Genomic DNA, 11,352 nt, shown 5'->3' with positions numbered 1-11,352 from the left:
GGACCATAGCCCTGTTTTCTACTAGTGGTACTATGTAAAAGGACTTATAAAGGATTGTAGGGCAGGAGTATGAAGTTCTAGTCCTTGTGATGGACTGTATCCAGGAGTATGTAATCCTTGTCCCTAGGATGGAACAACAAATAATTTACTACTACACTTAAATTCACGCATTAGTTGGCGAAATTGACATGGAACAAAGATACAACCTTCTTTTTCTTCATGCCTAATACAAGCTAAACAAAGGATGAGATGAGATGAGATGAAAGGCCCCAGGTGACAGTCAACGGTGAGAGCTAAGCTAGTGCAATCTAGACATGAAGAGTGCAATCAGAGACATACTAAGAACAAGATGTACAATCGTATGGAGAATAGCTCCATTTACCATTGTTCAACGACTTGCAGTGGTATATGGGGAAAGATACAATGAATTTGTCCACGCAGAAACAAAACGCCAACCATGTACATCAAGATCAAACATATACCATAGCTGGTTTTGTTAGTTTCAGATACGAATTGACGTGTGTGGCACTACAGGCAGTCCTAGACTCCTAGTTCATCCTCCTGCACAAGCAGAGGAAAGCAAGCACGGCAAATTAGTGTACTGGTTGAGACACAAGCATAGATGTTCACTGAAACTGAAATGAAGCAAAGTATGTGCTGTGGTACCAAAAGCTCAGGATCAAATGAATCATATAGCACATGTTTGGCATTAAAGTGGTTTGCATGTCCTCGCGTGTGTTTCTTTTGCTAGTAATATCAAGCTAGGGTAAGCTCAATTGTTCACACCAACGATATAGGGACATGAAATTAAGACCAAAATACCCAATTTACGAGTTAGGACATACTTTCATAATGATCGCACGTATGTAGCCTGTCATTTAGATCATGTGACGAGATAAAGAAACCCTTTTACAACTTCATGCACTGTGATTGCACGGGAAATGTCACAGAAACTAGTCAGGTAACTGACATACCTGCTGCCTTGCCGGGACATGACCACTTGGTGCAGCAGGTAAGTTAAGCTCGGAATAAGGATCTGTCTCCTCGATTCAAAGTCCCTATCGGCTTTGAAAGCTTGATGCATTTTAGCAGGGAAAAAAATCAAATGTGTATGAAAGAACGTCAACTAGATTCAGGATTCAGCTATACCTTGTGGGGCAACCTTTTAGATGGTCACTTGCCAACGTTCGTGAATGCAGCATGGACCGGTGAGCGACCGCGGAGATAGGAGAAGAAGACGTCGCTGCGGCACGTTGTGGGCATTTTGTCGAACAGGTGGAGCGCGCGAGCCGATCTTTATGGCCCCGGTCCCCCCTCTCCTCCGAATCCTCTTCCTATCCTTGAAATCGATGCTCAAACTACCAAAATCAGCAGCAAGCCAGCAACAAAAAAGAAGATTTTTTTTTTCTTCATTCGTTGCATCAATCACTGGAGGTTGTAGGATTTGGTAGAACAAGAGAGCAGCACCTACTGACCTGAGCACTGGGGGTCGAGGGAGTTGGCGACCTCGATGTAGAATAGCGGACGTGGTCGAGCGGACACCGCAGTCGCTCGCCGGCGGTGAAGAAGCTCGAGGCCGGCGCATCTTGGCATCGGTGGCCCGCAGGCCGGAGGACGGAGAAGCAGGAACCGCTTGCCTCAAGGAGGAGAGCCAAGTAGTGGGCCGGTCCATTACAGGCCTTTTCCGTTTTCCTATTTTTTTTGTTTTCCTTTTTTCCAGTGTGAGGCCTTTTATTTATTTATTTTTATGTTCCAAAAATGCACTAAAATATAGATATGAATAAAAATATAAAAATATTATTTAATACTGTAGTTTACAAAAATATATACCATGTACTAAAAAAATGTTTGGGGAATGTCAAATTTTTGTTTTCACGATTTAAAAAAATGTTTGTACATTGCATAAAATTTTTCAGGCCTTTAAAAAATGGCAGTGCATTTTAATTTATTCGCGTAGGTTTTGAAAAAAATCACATCATTCAAAATAAAATTTGTTACAATTGAAAATGTTCACATGTTTAAAAAATTATGTTCATGACAGTTTGAAAAAATGTTCAACATGTATCAGAAAAATGTTCACATGTATATGGAAAATGTACAACGTGTATTCAAAAAAAATATTCATGGTGTCTTTAAAAACAATCTTAATGTGTATCTGGAAAATATTACACATGTATTTAGAAAATGTTCAATGTGTATTCACATAGAAGACAGAGAGTTTCTTTTCCAATTATTTGGATTGCTTACCACATGTGTCACATGGTTAGAAGCCACATGGAGGCACAGAGGGAACTTGGATTGGTTCTGGCTTTATAGAAGGGAAAAAAATCCTGTCAGTGGTGGAGATGTGATGTAGATCATTCAACTGGAAGCATGCAAAGATACATCCTGAGGTGATCTGCCTGCTTGTGTTACTAGCATCATGTGGCGCGTTTTAAAATTTCTGTTGGAAACCTGAACCTTATTACTTCTGATACATGTCCATGTGCTTAGCATCCGACCACTTCATGTTTCGTTAATATAATGAATGAAAGCGGGCGGTGCGTCCTTTTTCTCTAAAAAAAATCGTGGTCGGCTTCACCAAATATTCTCTTTTGGCTTGATTGTCCACCATAATTATTTGGGCACACCATAGGATTCACCCATGACGGTCGTGATGCTGTGTGCAGCATCTCACGAACTCTGATGATCAGATCCGGCACTGCTGCACATAAGAAATATCAGCTGGGCACAACGATCTATCTACACAGGCGTCAGTATACTGAGCACAACAATCTATCCACACAGGCTTCAGTATATCGTCTGGCAGCAGGTGAGCAGGAAGATGTGTCTCGAAGGCTGACAATTGTTGTTGTGGCCAATCCCTGATGATTTGTACAATGAATTTATCAGCTAACATAATAGTCTGAATAATCAGAGACTTTTGTTATAGACTTACAGTAGAAGTTTGGTCGACGATTACGCAGGCAAGCAAACATTGGAAATTCGTCGTGTGCTCATAAGAAAAAATTCTTTATAAGAAAAGTAGATACCAATTCGACCCAAAAAATCATTAAAATTCACCTCAGCTAGTGGAACCAGACATGCTAAAGACAGGACGTACAACCGTATTGGGAGCAGCTCCCTCTATCACTCGCTATTATATTCCAAAACAAAAATAGGGAAGAAAATCAGGTTCTTGGAACCAGGATCTTAGGCGAGAATATCAAGCACGGGTGACTGATTAAAGCCATATAGAGCTTTATCCATCTTGCAGACATGATGCAGAAAGCGTACAAAATAGCAAAGGTAGTACGAGTGTGCCTTAGAGGCTATGTTTAAGATGCAACCAGTCTAATTTGCACACTTTTTGATTACTTGTATTTACAAAGTGCTGGGCAATCATCAACTTTGAAGAAGTAGAATATTACCAAATCAATCCACTTGAGCTTGGAACTTTTCTTCGGTCAGTGTGCTCCAAATCTTTGCTTAATTGTATTCCCCCACTTGTATCCCACAAGTTGAACTTTTCTTCAGCCAGCCACTTGAATTCAACAAGTTGCAGCCACTGTCTCGTATTCACTCGGACACAGGACACAATACTTGGGGTCCAGGATTCATATGAACCAAAATTCAGCACATAAATGTTTATATTCACCATCGATAGAATTCCAGAATGGAATTTTCCCATGGTTAACCATCCACTTGAGCTAAATATTTTGTTCCGTACCAGCTGAAAAGCAAAAAGGGAAACATTTTAGAGAATAGCTTAAGAAATATTCAAGCAGTTATGGTCAAACAAACAAGAAATACTATCAAACCAATCAGAGGAGATACCATCAGATAAAAACTCTACCAGAATGTTAATTCAAAAGTGCATTAAGTGCATAAGTTGTGGTGGGTACCCTTCTATCCCTGCTTTCAATTTGCTTTCTGGGAGTAATTACTGTGTCATCATTCCACAGGCATGAGGAAATAAAATAGAGATGATCACGCTGAAAAAGACAAACTGTCAGTCCAACAAAGCTGCCAAAGGAAAGAAAAATGGGTCAGAGATGGTGACAGATACTGAAGAATATCATCCAGCAGCAGCTTCCACTCAACTGCTGTGTGTTGACTGACTGAGGACCTCATGACAATGGATGAGACATTCCTTAAATACTCATCAACGGTTTCCACGGAATCACATCCTCCAACCAATACACAACACGCAAACACTAGGCAGCAAAATGCCATCTTCCTCAACGCCATCGTTGTACCTCTGCCTACTGCTCATGTCGTGCCTTCTTCTCTTGGAAGAAGCACATGGGGCGCGCCATGGAGGGATCTCACTGAGGTCTCAGCACATGGCCCTCCTCCACTGGAAGGCTACACTCGCAAGCCCACCGCTGCGGATGAGCTCTTGGCAGGAAAACACCAGCCCATGCAACTGGACGGGTATCATGTGCGCGGTTGTTCGCCATGGCCGACACATGCCCTGGGTGGTGACCAACGTCTCCCTGCCAGATGCTGGCATCCATGGCCAGCTTGGTGAGCTTAACTTCTCAGCTCTTCCATTCCTCGCATATATCGACCTTAGTAATAACAGTCTCAATGGTGCCCTGCCAGCTAGTATCAGCTCCCTGTCAGCACTTTCAGTACTTAACCTTCAGGAAAACCAGCTCACTGGAAAAATTCCTGATGAGATTGGTGACCTGCAAAGTCTTAGGAAACTTGCCCTCGCATTTAACAGGATCACGGGACATATCCCTGCGTCTCTGGGTAACCTAACACTGCTAACTGATATTTTCATTCACCAAACCATGGTATCAGGCCCCATTCCTGAGGAGATGGGAAGGCTTGTCAACCTACAAAGTCTACAGCTAAGCAACAGCAGCTTAAGCGGTTTGATACCGAAAACAATTAGAAATCTGACCCAACTAAATGGTTTGTACCTGTTTGGTAATCAACTTTCAGGACCTATACCCCAAGAAGTAGGCAACCTAGTCCATTTGGAAAGTCTTCAGCTTAATTCAAATGATTTTTCAGGTTCAATTCCAATCTCCATAGCCAATCTTACGAAGATGAACCAACTTTTTCTCTTTGATAATCAAATCACAGGTTCAATACCCCCAGAACTAGGCAACCTCGCTATGCTAAACCAACTGGGTCTCGATAGGAATCAAATAACAGGTTTGATACCCCCAGAACTAGGGAACCTCACTATGCTAAATGATATGTTTCTCTATAGAAATCAAATCACAGGTCCAATACCTTTGGAATTGTGCATCTTGTTGAATCTCCAGACTTTAGAATTGACCGACAACCATATAACCGGTTCCATCCCCCAGGAAATTGGCAATTTGATGAATCTCAAATATTTAGGCTTGTCCGAGAACCAAATTTCGGGATCAATACCGAAAACTTTCGGGAAGTTGCAAAGCCTCATACGACTGCAAATCTACAGTAACAAACTATCAGGTTTTCTTCCTCAAGAATTTGGAGATCTCATCGGCCTTGTTGATCTTGGGCTGTCTAACAACTCACTTTCAGGACATTTACCCGCAAATATTTGTTCAGGTGGCAGACTTCAACATTTCGCTGCAGTTTCTAATATGTTCAGTGGCCCCATTCCTAGAAGTTTAAAGGCATGTACGAGTTTAGTTCGACTTCGCCTTGAGTCGAACCAACTAACTGGAGATATATCACAACATTTTGGTGTGTATCCACAACTCAGAATGATGAGCTTAACATCGAATAGACTCTCCGGGCAAATCTCGCCCAGTCTTGGTGAATGTACCCAACTAACGATCACAGGCTCCATACCTCCAGTCCTTTCTAAATTGTCCAACCTAGTAGAACTAACACTTGATTCTAATCATCTCAGCGGTGAGACTCCACCAGAAATCTTCACTTTAGCAAACCTATATATCCTGAACTTGTCATCAAACCAATTATCTGGAACCATACCTACACAGATAGAGAAGCTAAGGAGCATAGGATACCTAGATATAGCTGGGAACAAACTGAGTGGATTAATACCTGAGGAACCAGGGGCCTGCGTGAAACTACAGTCCCTGAAGATCAACAACAACAAATTCAGTGGGAGTTTGCCTGGTGCGATTGGAAATTTAGAAGGCCTGCAGATTATGTTCGACGCGAGCAACAATAACCTCAGTGGTGCATTGCCGCAGCAACTTGGGAAGTTGGAGATGCTAGAATTGCTGAATTTATCACATAATCAGTTCAGTGGCAGCATTCCGCCCTCCTTTGCAAGCATGGCAAGCCTTTCAACACTTGATGTGTCCTACAACAAATTGGAAGGACCGGTCCCAACAGCACGGCTACTCCAGAATGCTTCGACAAGTTGGTTTCTTCCCAATAGAGGTCTGTGTGGTAACCTCTCTGGTCTTCCACCTTGCTATTCAACTCTAGCATCTGGTCAACATAAACGGAAGACACCTCGTTTGCTTTTGCCAGTTGTTCTTGTGCTCGGTTTCATCATTGTTGCTACAATTGTTGTCATAATAATGCTTAGCAGTAACAAAAGAAAACCACAAGAAAGTGCTACTGCTGAAGGAAGGGACCTATTCTCTGTTTGGAATTTTGATGGAAGATTAGCATTTGACGATATTGTAAGGGCAACAGAAGACTTCGATGATAAGTACATCATTGGAATAGGAGGATACGGCAAAGTATACAAGTCACAACTTCAAGACGGGCAGCTAGTTGCTGTGAAGAAGCTTCATCAGACCGGGGAAGAGTTGGATGATGAAAGAAGATTTCGTAGAGAAATGGAAATATTATCACAGATCCGACAACGAAGCATTGTCAAAATGTATGGATTCTGCTCCCATCCAGCGTATAAATTTCTTGTCTATGACTATATTGAGCAGGGAAGCCTCCATGGGACATTGGAAAATGAGGAGCAATCAAGGGAATTAGATTGGCAGAAGAGAATTCCTCTTGCAACTGATGTGGCTCAAGCCATATCTTATTTGCACCACGAATGCAGTCCCCCTATAATCCATCGAGATATAACAAGCAACAACATCTTACTTGATACAACCTTCAAGGCTTTTGTCTCGGATTTCGGCACAGCAAGGATTCTTAAGCCCGATTCATCAAATTGGAGTGCACTAGCAGGAACATATGGCTACATAGCTCCTGGTATGTACTAGTATAACATTACTGCTCAAAATGGAATCATTTATCTCTATCCATGTATTCCTAACTCTAATGTTTTAATCTTGTGCAGAATTGTCGTACACATCTGTTGTGACAGAGAAATGTGATGTTTATAGCTTTGGCGTGGTTGTGCTAGAGCTAGTGATGGGGAAGCATCCAAGGGATCTATTAGACTGTAGTTTGCCAAATGGGGAACAAGCTATACTGGTGAAAGATATTCTGGACCAACGGCCGACAACACCAACAACAGCAGAACAGAAGAGTTTAGCTCTGCTCATCAAGCTGGCCTTTTGTTGCATGGAATCTTCTCCACAAGCAAGGCCAACCATGTGGGACGCATATCAAACGCTCATCCAACTACCCTCTGCTAGTTCAAGTCCCGTGCCTTTCAGCACACTTACATTACAACAAGTAAGGGGTGTCTGTTGATATATGATCCAAATTCTAGTGAGACGCCATGGTCTATCGTAGCAGAAACCTAATATGCCATGTATATATGGTTAAGTTTGTAATCATGTCATGTCATCTCCTAGGTTTTATTTCTAGCAAAAATAAAAACCAGTCCATGCAGCGTGGGCCTGTTCACGACATGACCGGATCAGTAGCTCCATGCTGTTATGATCGCCCCGTGGGATGGCACGAGTACCGGCTGTGGTGGCTTATAACTTGAGGCATGGTCAAGAGACGTGGGATGGCATGTCCGTGAAGCTTGGTCATGGCGCAAGATTAGGATCTTTCTAAGCTAATGAGTTGTTTAAATAAAGAGGAGAACAAAGCAGGAAAGCTGCAACATTTTACTCATCGCAAGTGTTCACTGATTCTTCTCCCTCCCATTTCTGCTCCAACAATATATATGTCAGGATGAGTTCATGACTCATTGTAAGTCTACGTGTTTGTAGACACTCTCCCGATACAGTGAAATATAATCGTTGTGTGCCCTTGGTTTTTCCCAACAAGGGTTTTCTACAAGAAATTACTGTCCCATGCATGTTCTTCGTATTTCATTATTTTTTTACTTGTAATTTCTATCAATTGATAAATATAATTATTTTGGCCGGTTGCTTGTAAAATATATGCGGTCTCTATGCTTATTTATCTGCAAGGGTAATTGAAATGGAGTACTAAGATTCTATATTTATCTACTATTGTTCCCATGAACCTGAGGATGAAAAAAATCAGGATCCAAAACTGACGCAATATAAGCGATCACGCTTTACTGTAAAACACCTTGGAGGCTTGGACCAAGCAGGAACAATCACTAAGATCAAGTGGTTGATGCGTAGACGGGAACAAATGAATGTATAAACACAGAGCTAGGTGCATAAAAATAGAAAATTATCACAATAGTATGTAAAAGAACTTACAGAGGGTTGTAGGACAGGAGTATGATGTTCTTGTCCTTACGTTGGAGCATTGTATCCTGGAATATGTAGTCCTTGCCCTTAGGATGAAAAAAAATAACTACTACACTTAATTTCAAGCATTGGTTGGTTAGCGAGATTAACATGGAACAAAGATACAGCCTTCTAGGATAAAAGAAACCCATTTAAAGCTTCAAACACAATGATTGCATGGGAAATGACATGAGCCATCAATTTCCCTAGGGATATCAGCACCATAAACAGTGTGGACAGAAACTAGTCAGTCTCGCAATTGACATACCTGCTGCCAATTTGCTAGAATGTGACCACTGGGTGCAGCAGGTAAGTTAAGCTCAGAATCAAGATCTGTCTCGTTGTCTAGTTGGAGGTACAATGGGACTAAATTCGAATAAAAGTCCATATCGGCTTCCAAAGCATCAAGCTCTGCATTTTGCAATACAGAAAATGAGAACAGAAAAACAGAGAAGTGGCTTGCCTGTAAATTAACACATACATGCGGGAAACCCCACTGAAGTTTTACAAAAATGCCAACGAAATTTTTCAGATGATACCTAAGACTGGTATAAACTGGAGAGTTTGCTGGTTCAAATTCAACTATGAAATTTCGATAGAGGATTGGTTCTGAGCTGGCAACCACTGTAAGGGAACTAGTCACCTCAGTATCTTTAAGGTGACCATATGTGGCATTTGAATTATCTAAGAATAACCGACTAGCAAATAAGAGCCATACCCCCCATAAGTCCTCCTCATCAATGTCATCTGCGACCTTGAAGCTTCTACCAAGAGTTTCTTGTATCTCATTGCTCACATCCATAAGATCCACCATCTCGTCTTGCATTCTCTACAGATTTGAAAAGCAGCCATGGATTCAGATGTAATTCAGACAAAAAATTAGACAGGAATAATAAACAATCAAATGAAAATGTATTTAAGTTGAAGATCTTGAAAACATGAAGAATCTGGTAAACAACAGGATGATGCATATATCTATATCTTCGATCCTGACAGTCTTCATCATACCTTTCGGCTCTTTATTGGCAGCCTTCATGGCAGTGATCTGTTAAATGGAAGGCACTTCCACATAAGTTTGGGAGATAGAATCAGAATCTATCATGAACTAGATAGGAAACCAAGGCAACATACAGTCTGTTGAGCATCGATAATTCCCTCTGATGCGAAACCAACTTGGTTGAGATTATAAGTTTGGTTCTGCAGCATGTCACATTGTCCATAATACCTGTAGGGAACGCACATTTGGAGTATACAGATTAGAGCAGCATACTAGCATTGGCTTGTGCCACAGAAATGAATGATTAAATGCTACAGGATAATCAGCTCCATGTTTAACTAAGGCCTGGAGCCTTCCAAGTTAAGAATATGGAACAATAATAGCATTTGGCTTCTGTGATGTACTATACATGTTATTAAGAACTTGTGAGTCTTCCAAGCCAGTACATCCTAGTTTGTACAAGCAACCTAAGCAGACAAGATTACAACCTTTACCTACAAGAAAATTTTCAAACATACAAAAATGAGCTATTGTAAAGAGGAGAAAAAAAAAATTCGAAATGTGTATGAACGAATCCCAGCTAGATTCGGGATTCGGCTATGCCTTCTCCCTTCTCGGATAACCATTTTAGATGGTGACTTGCCGGCGAGAGAGGAGAAGAAGACGTTGCTGCGGCGCGTCGTGGGCGTTTCATCGAACATGTGGTGTGCGGGAGCTGCTGATCTTTATGGCCCTGGTGGCCTCCCTCCTCCGAATTCTGTTCATGTCCCTGAAATCGATGCTCAAGCTACCAAAATATGCAGAAAGACAGCAACAAGAAGAAGAAGAAGAAGAGTTTACTTCATCCGTGGCATCAATCACCAGAAGTTGCTTCATCCGTGACTTTATGGCGGCGGAAACGAGAACTGGGGGTCGAGGGTGTTGGCGAACTCGACGTAGAGGAGCGGACGTGGTCGGTGGCGTTGACGACGAGCGGACGCCGCAATCGCTCGCCGGCGGGGACGGAGCTCGCGGTCGGCCGTCGCGGCTTCGAGACGGCACAACTTGGCAGGTACTCTCCGCACCGATGGCCTGGATGTCCAGTAGTTTTTAAAGAATGTTCAACGTGCAATATAAAAATGTTGCAGGGAATGTAAAAGATTCTGTTCTCATGGTTTTTTAAAATGTTCGTACAACTCAAAAAAATGTTCGCGGGTTTAAAAAATTCTCATGCAGTACAATTTGTTTTCATATGATTTGAAACAAATCACGGCATTCAATAAAATGTTTGTGACATTTTAAAATGTTCACACCTTTAACAAAATTATGTTCATGAAAATTTGAAAAACAACAAGTTTGCCCATGCTCAACATGTATCAAAAAATGTGTTCGCATGCATATGAAAAATGTACAGCGAGTATTCAAAAAGATATTCAATGTACATTTAAAAAGTATTCATCATGTATTTATAAATTACGAATGTGTGTCTCAAAAATGTTTCACATGTATTAAAAAATATTATTACTTCAAAAATGGTTAACATGTTCAAAGATGTAATTTTTAAAAAAAATGGGCGTGAGGCGTTTTTTTTTCACTTGTGCTTATATTCCAAAAATGCACTAAAATATACTATAGATATGTAGATATATAGAAAAAAGTCATCCACTCCAAAATAAGTGCCATGGTTTACCAGTAGTTTTTAAATTATGTTCAACGTGTAATATAAAAATGTTTCAGGGAATGTAAAAAATTATATCCTCATGGTTTTAAAAAATATTCATACAATTCAGAACAATCTTCGCGAGTTAAAAAAATTCTCATGCAGTGCAATTTATT

General features: G+C 41.1%; 1 protein-coding gene and 1 long non-coding RNA gene across 5 annotated transcripts; one reads left to right on the top strand and one right to left on the bottom strand.

The window, feature by feature from the left end:
- Positions 1-350: 350 nt before the first annotated feature.
- On the bottom strand, positions 351-10,690 carry LOC125531492. Of its 4 annotated transcripts, none has more exons than XR_007293276.1 (12): positions 10,378-10,690; positions 9,947-10,306; positions 9,672-9,765; positions 9,549-9,585; positions 9,259-9,369; positions 8,511-8,587; positions 3,885-3,974; positions 3,411-3,712; positions 1,476-2,864; positions 1,150-1,339; positions 975-1,074; positions 351-561 (listed from the first exon to the last, which is right to left on the bottom strand). It is a non-coding gene; the product is annotated as an uncharacterized LOC125531492 (long non-coding RNA). The 4 variants fall into 4 exon arrangements; XR_007293273.1 differs by having other exon boundaries at positions 975-1,065; XR_007293275.1 differs by having other exon boundaries at positions 975-1,065; positions 1,150-1,334.
- LOC125531491 (MDIS1-interacting receptor like kinase 2-like) lies at positions 4,107-8,119 on the top strand. Its single transcript, XM_048695884.1, has 2 exons — positions 4,107-7,128; positions 7,217-8,119. Exons 1-2 carry the CDS (start codon positions 4,122-4,124, stop codon positions 7,573-7,575), a joined length of 3,366 nt encoding a protein of 1,121 aa, XP_048551841.1. The 5' UTR covers positions 4,107-4,121; the 3' UTR covers positions 7,576-8,119.
- Positions 10,691-11,352: the final 662 nt, after the last annotated feature.

This window comes from Triticum urartu, unplaced genomic scaffold (genome assembly GCF_003073215.2).
Source record: "Triticum urartu cultivar G1812 unplaced genomic scaffold, Tu2.1 TuUngrouped_contig_7249, whole genome shotgun sequence".
NCBI classification, from domain to species: domain Eukaryota; kingdom Viridiplantae; phylum Streptophyta; class Magnoliopsida; order Poales; family Poaceae; genus Triticum; species Triticum urartu.
This window is presented reverse-complemented; position numbering and strand designations above follow the sequence as displayed.

What these genes read in the sequence shown, in the direction of transcription:
- LOC125531491 (XM_048695884.1), top strand. Translation starts at nt 4,122, where the DNA reads ATGAGACATTCCTTAAATACTCATCAACGGTTTCCACGGAATCACATC. An exon ending in ATATGGCTACATAGCTCCTG is followed by an intron (nt 7,129 to 7,216) that starts GTATGTACTAGT and finishes AATCTTGTGCAG; the next exon opens with AATTGTCGTACACATCTGTT.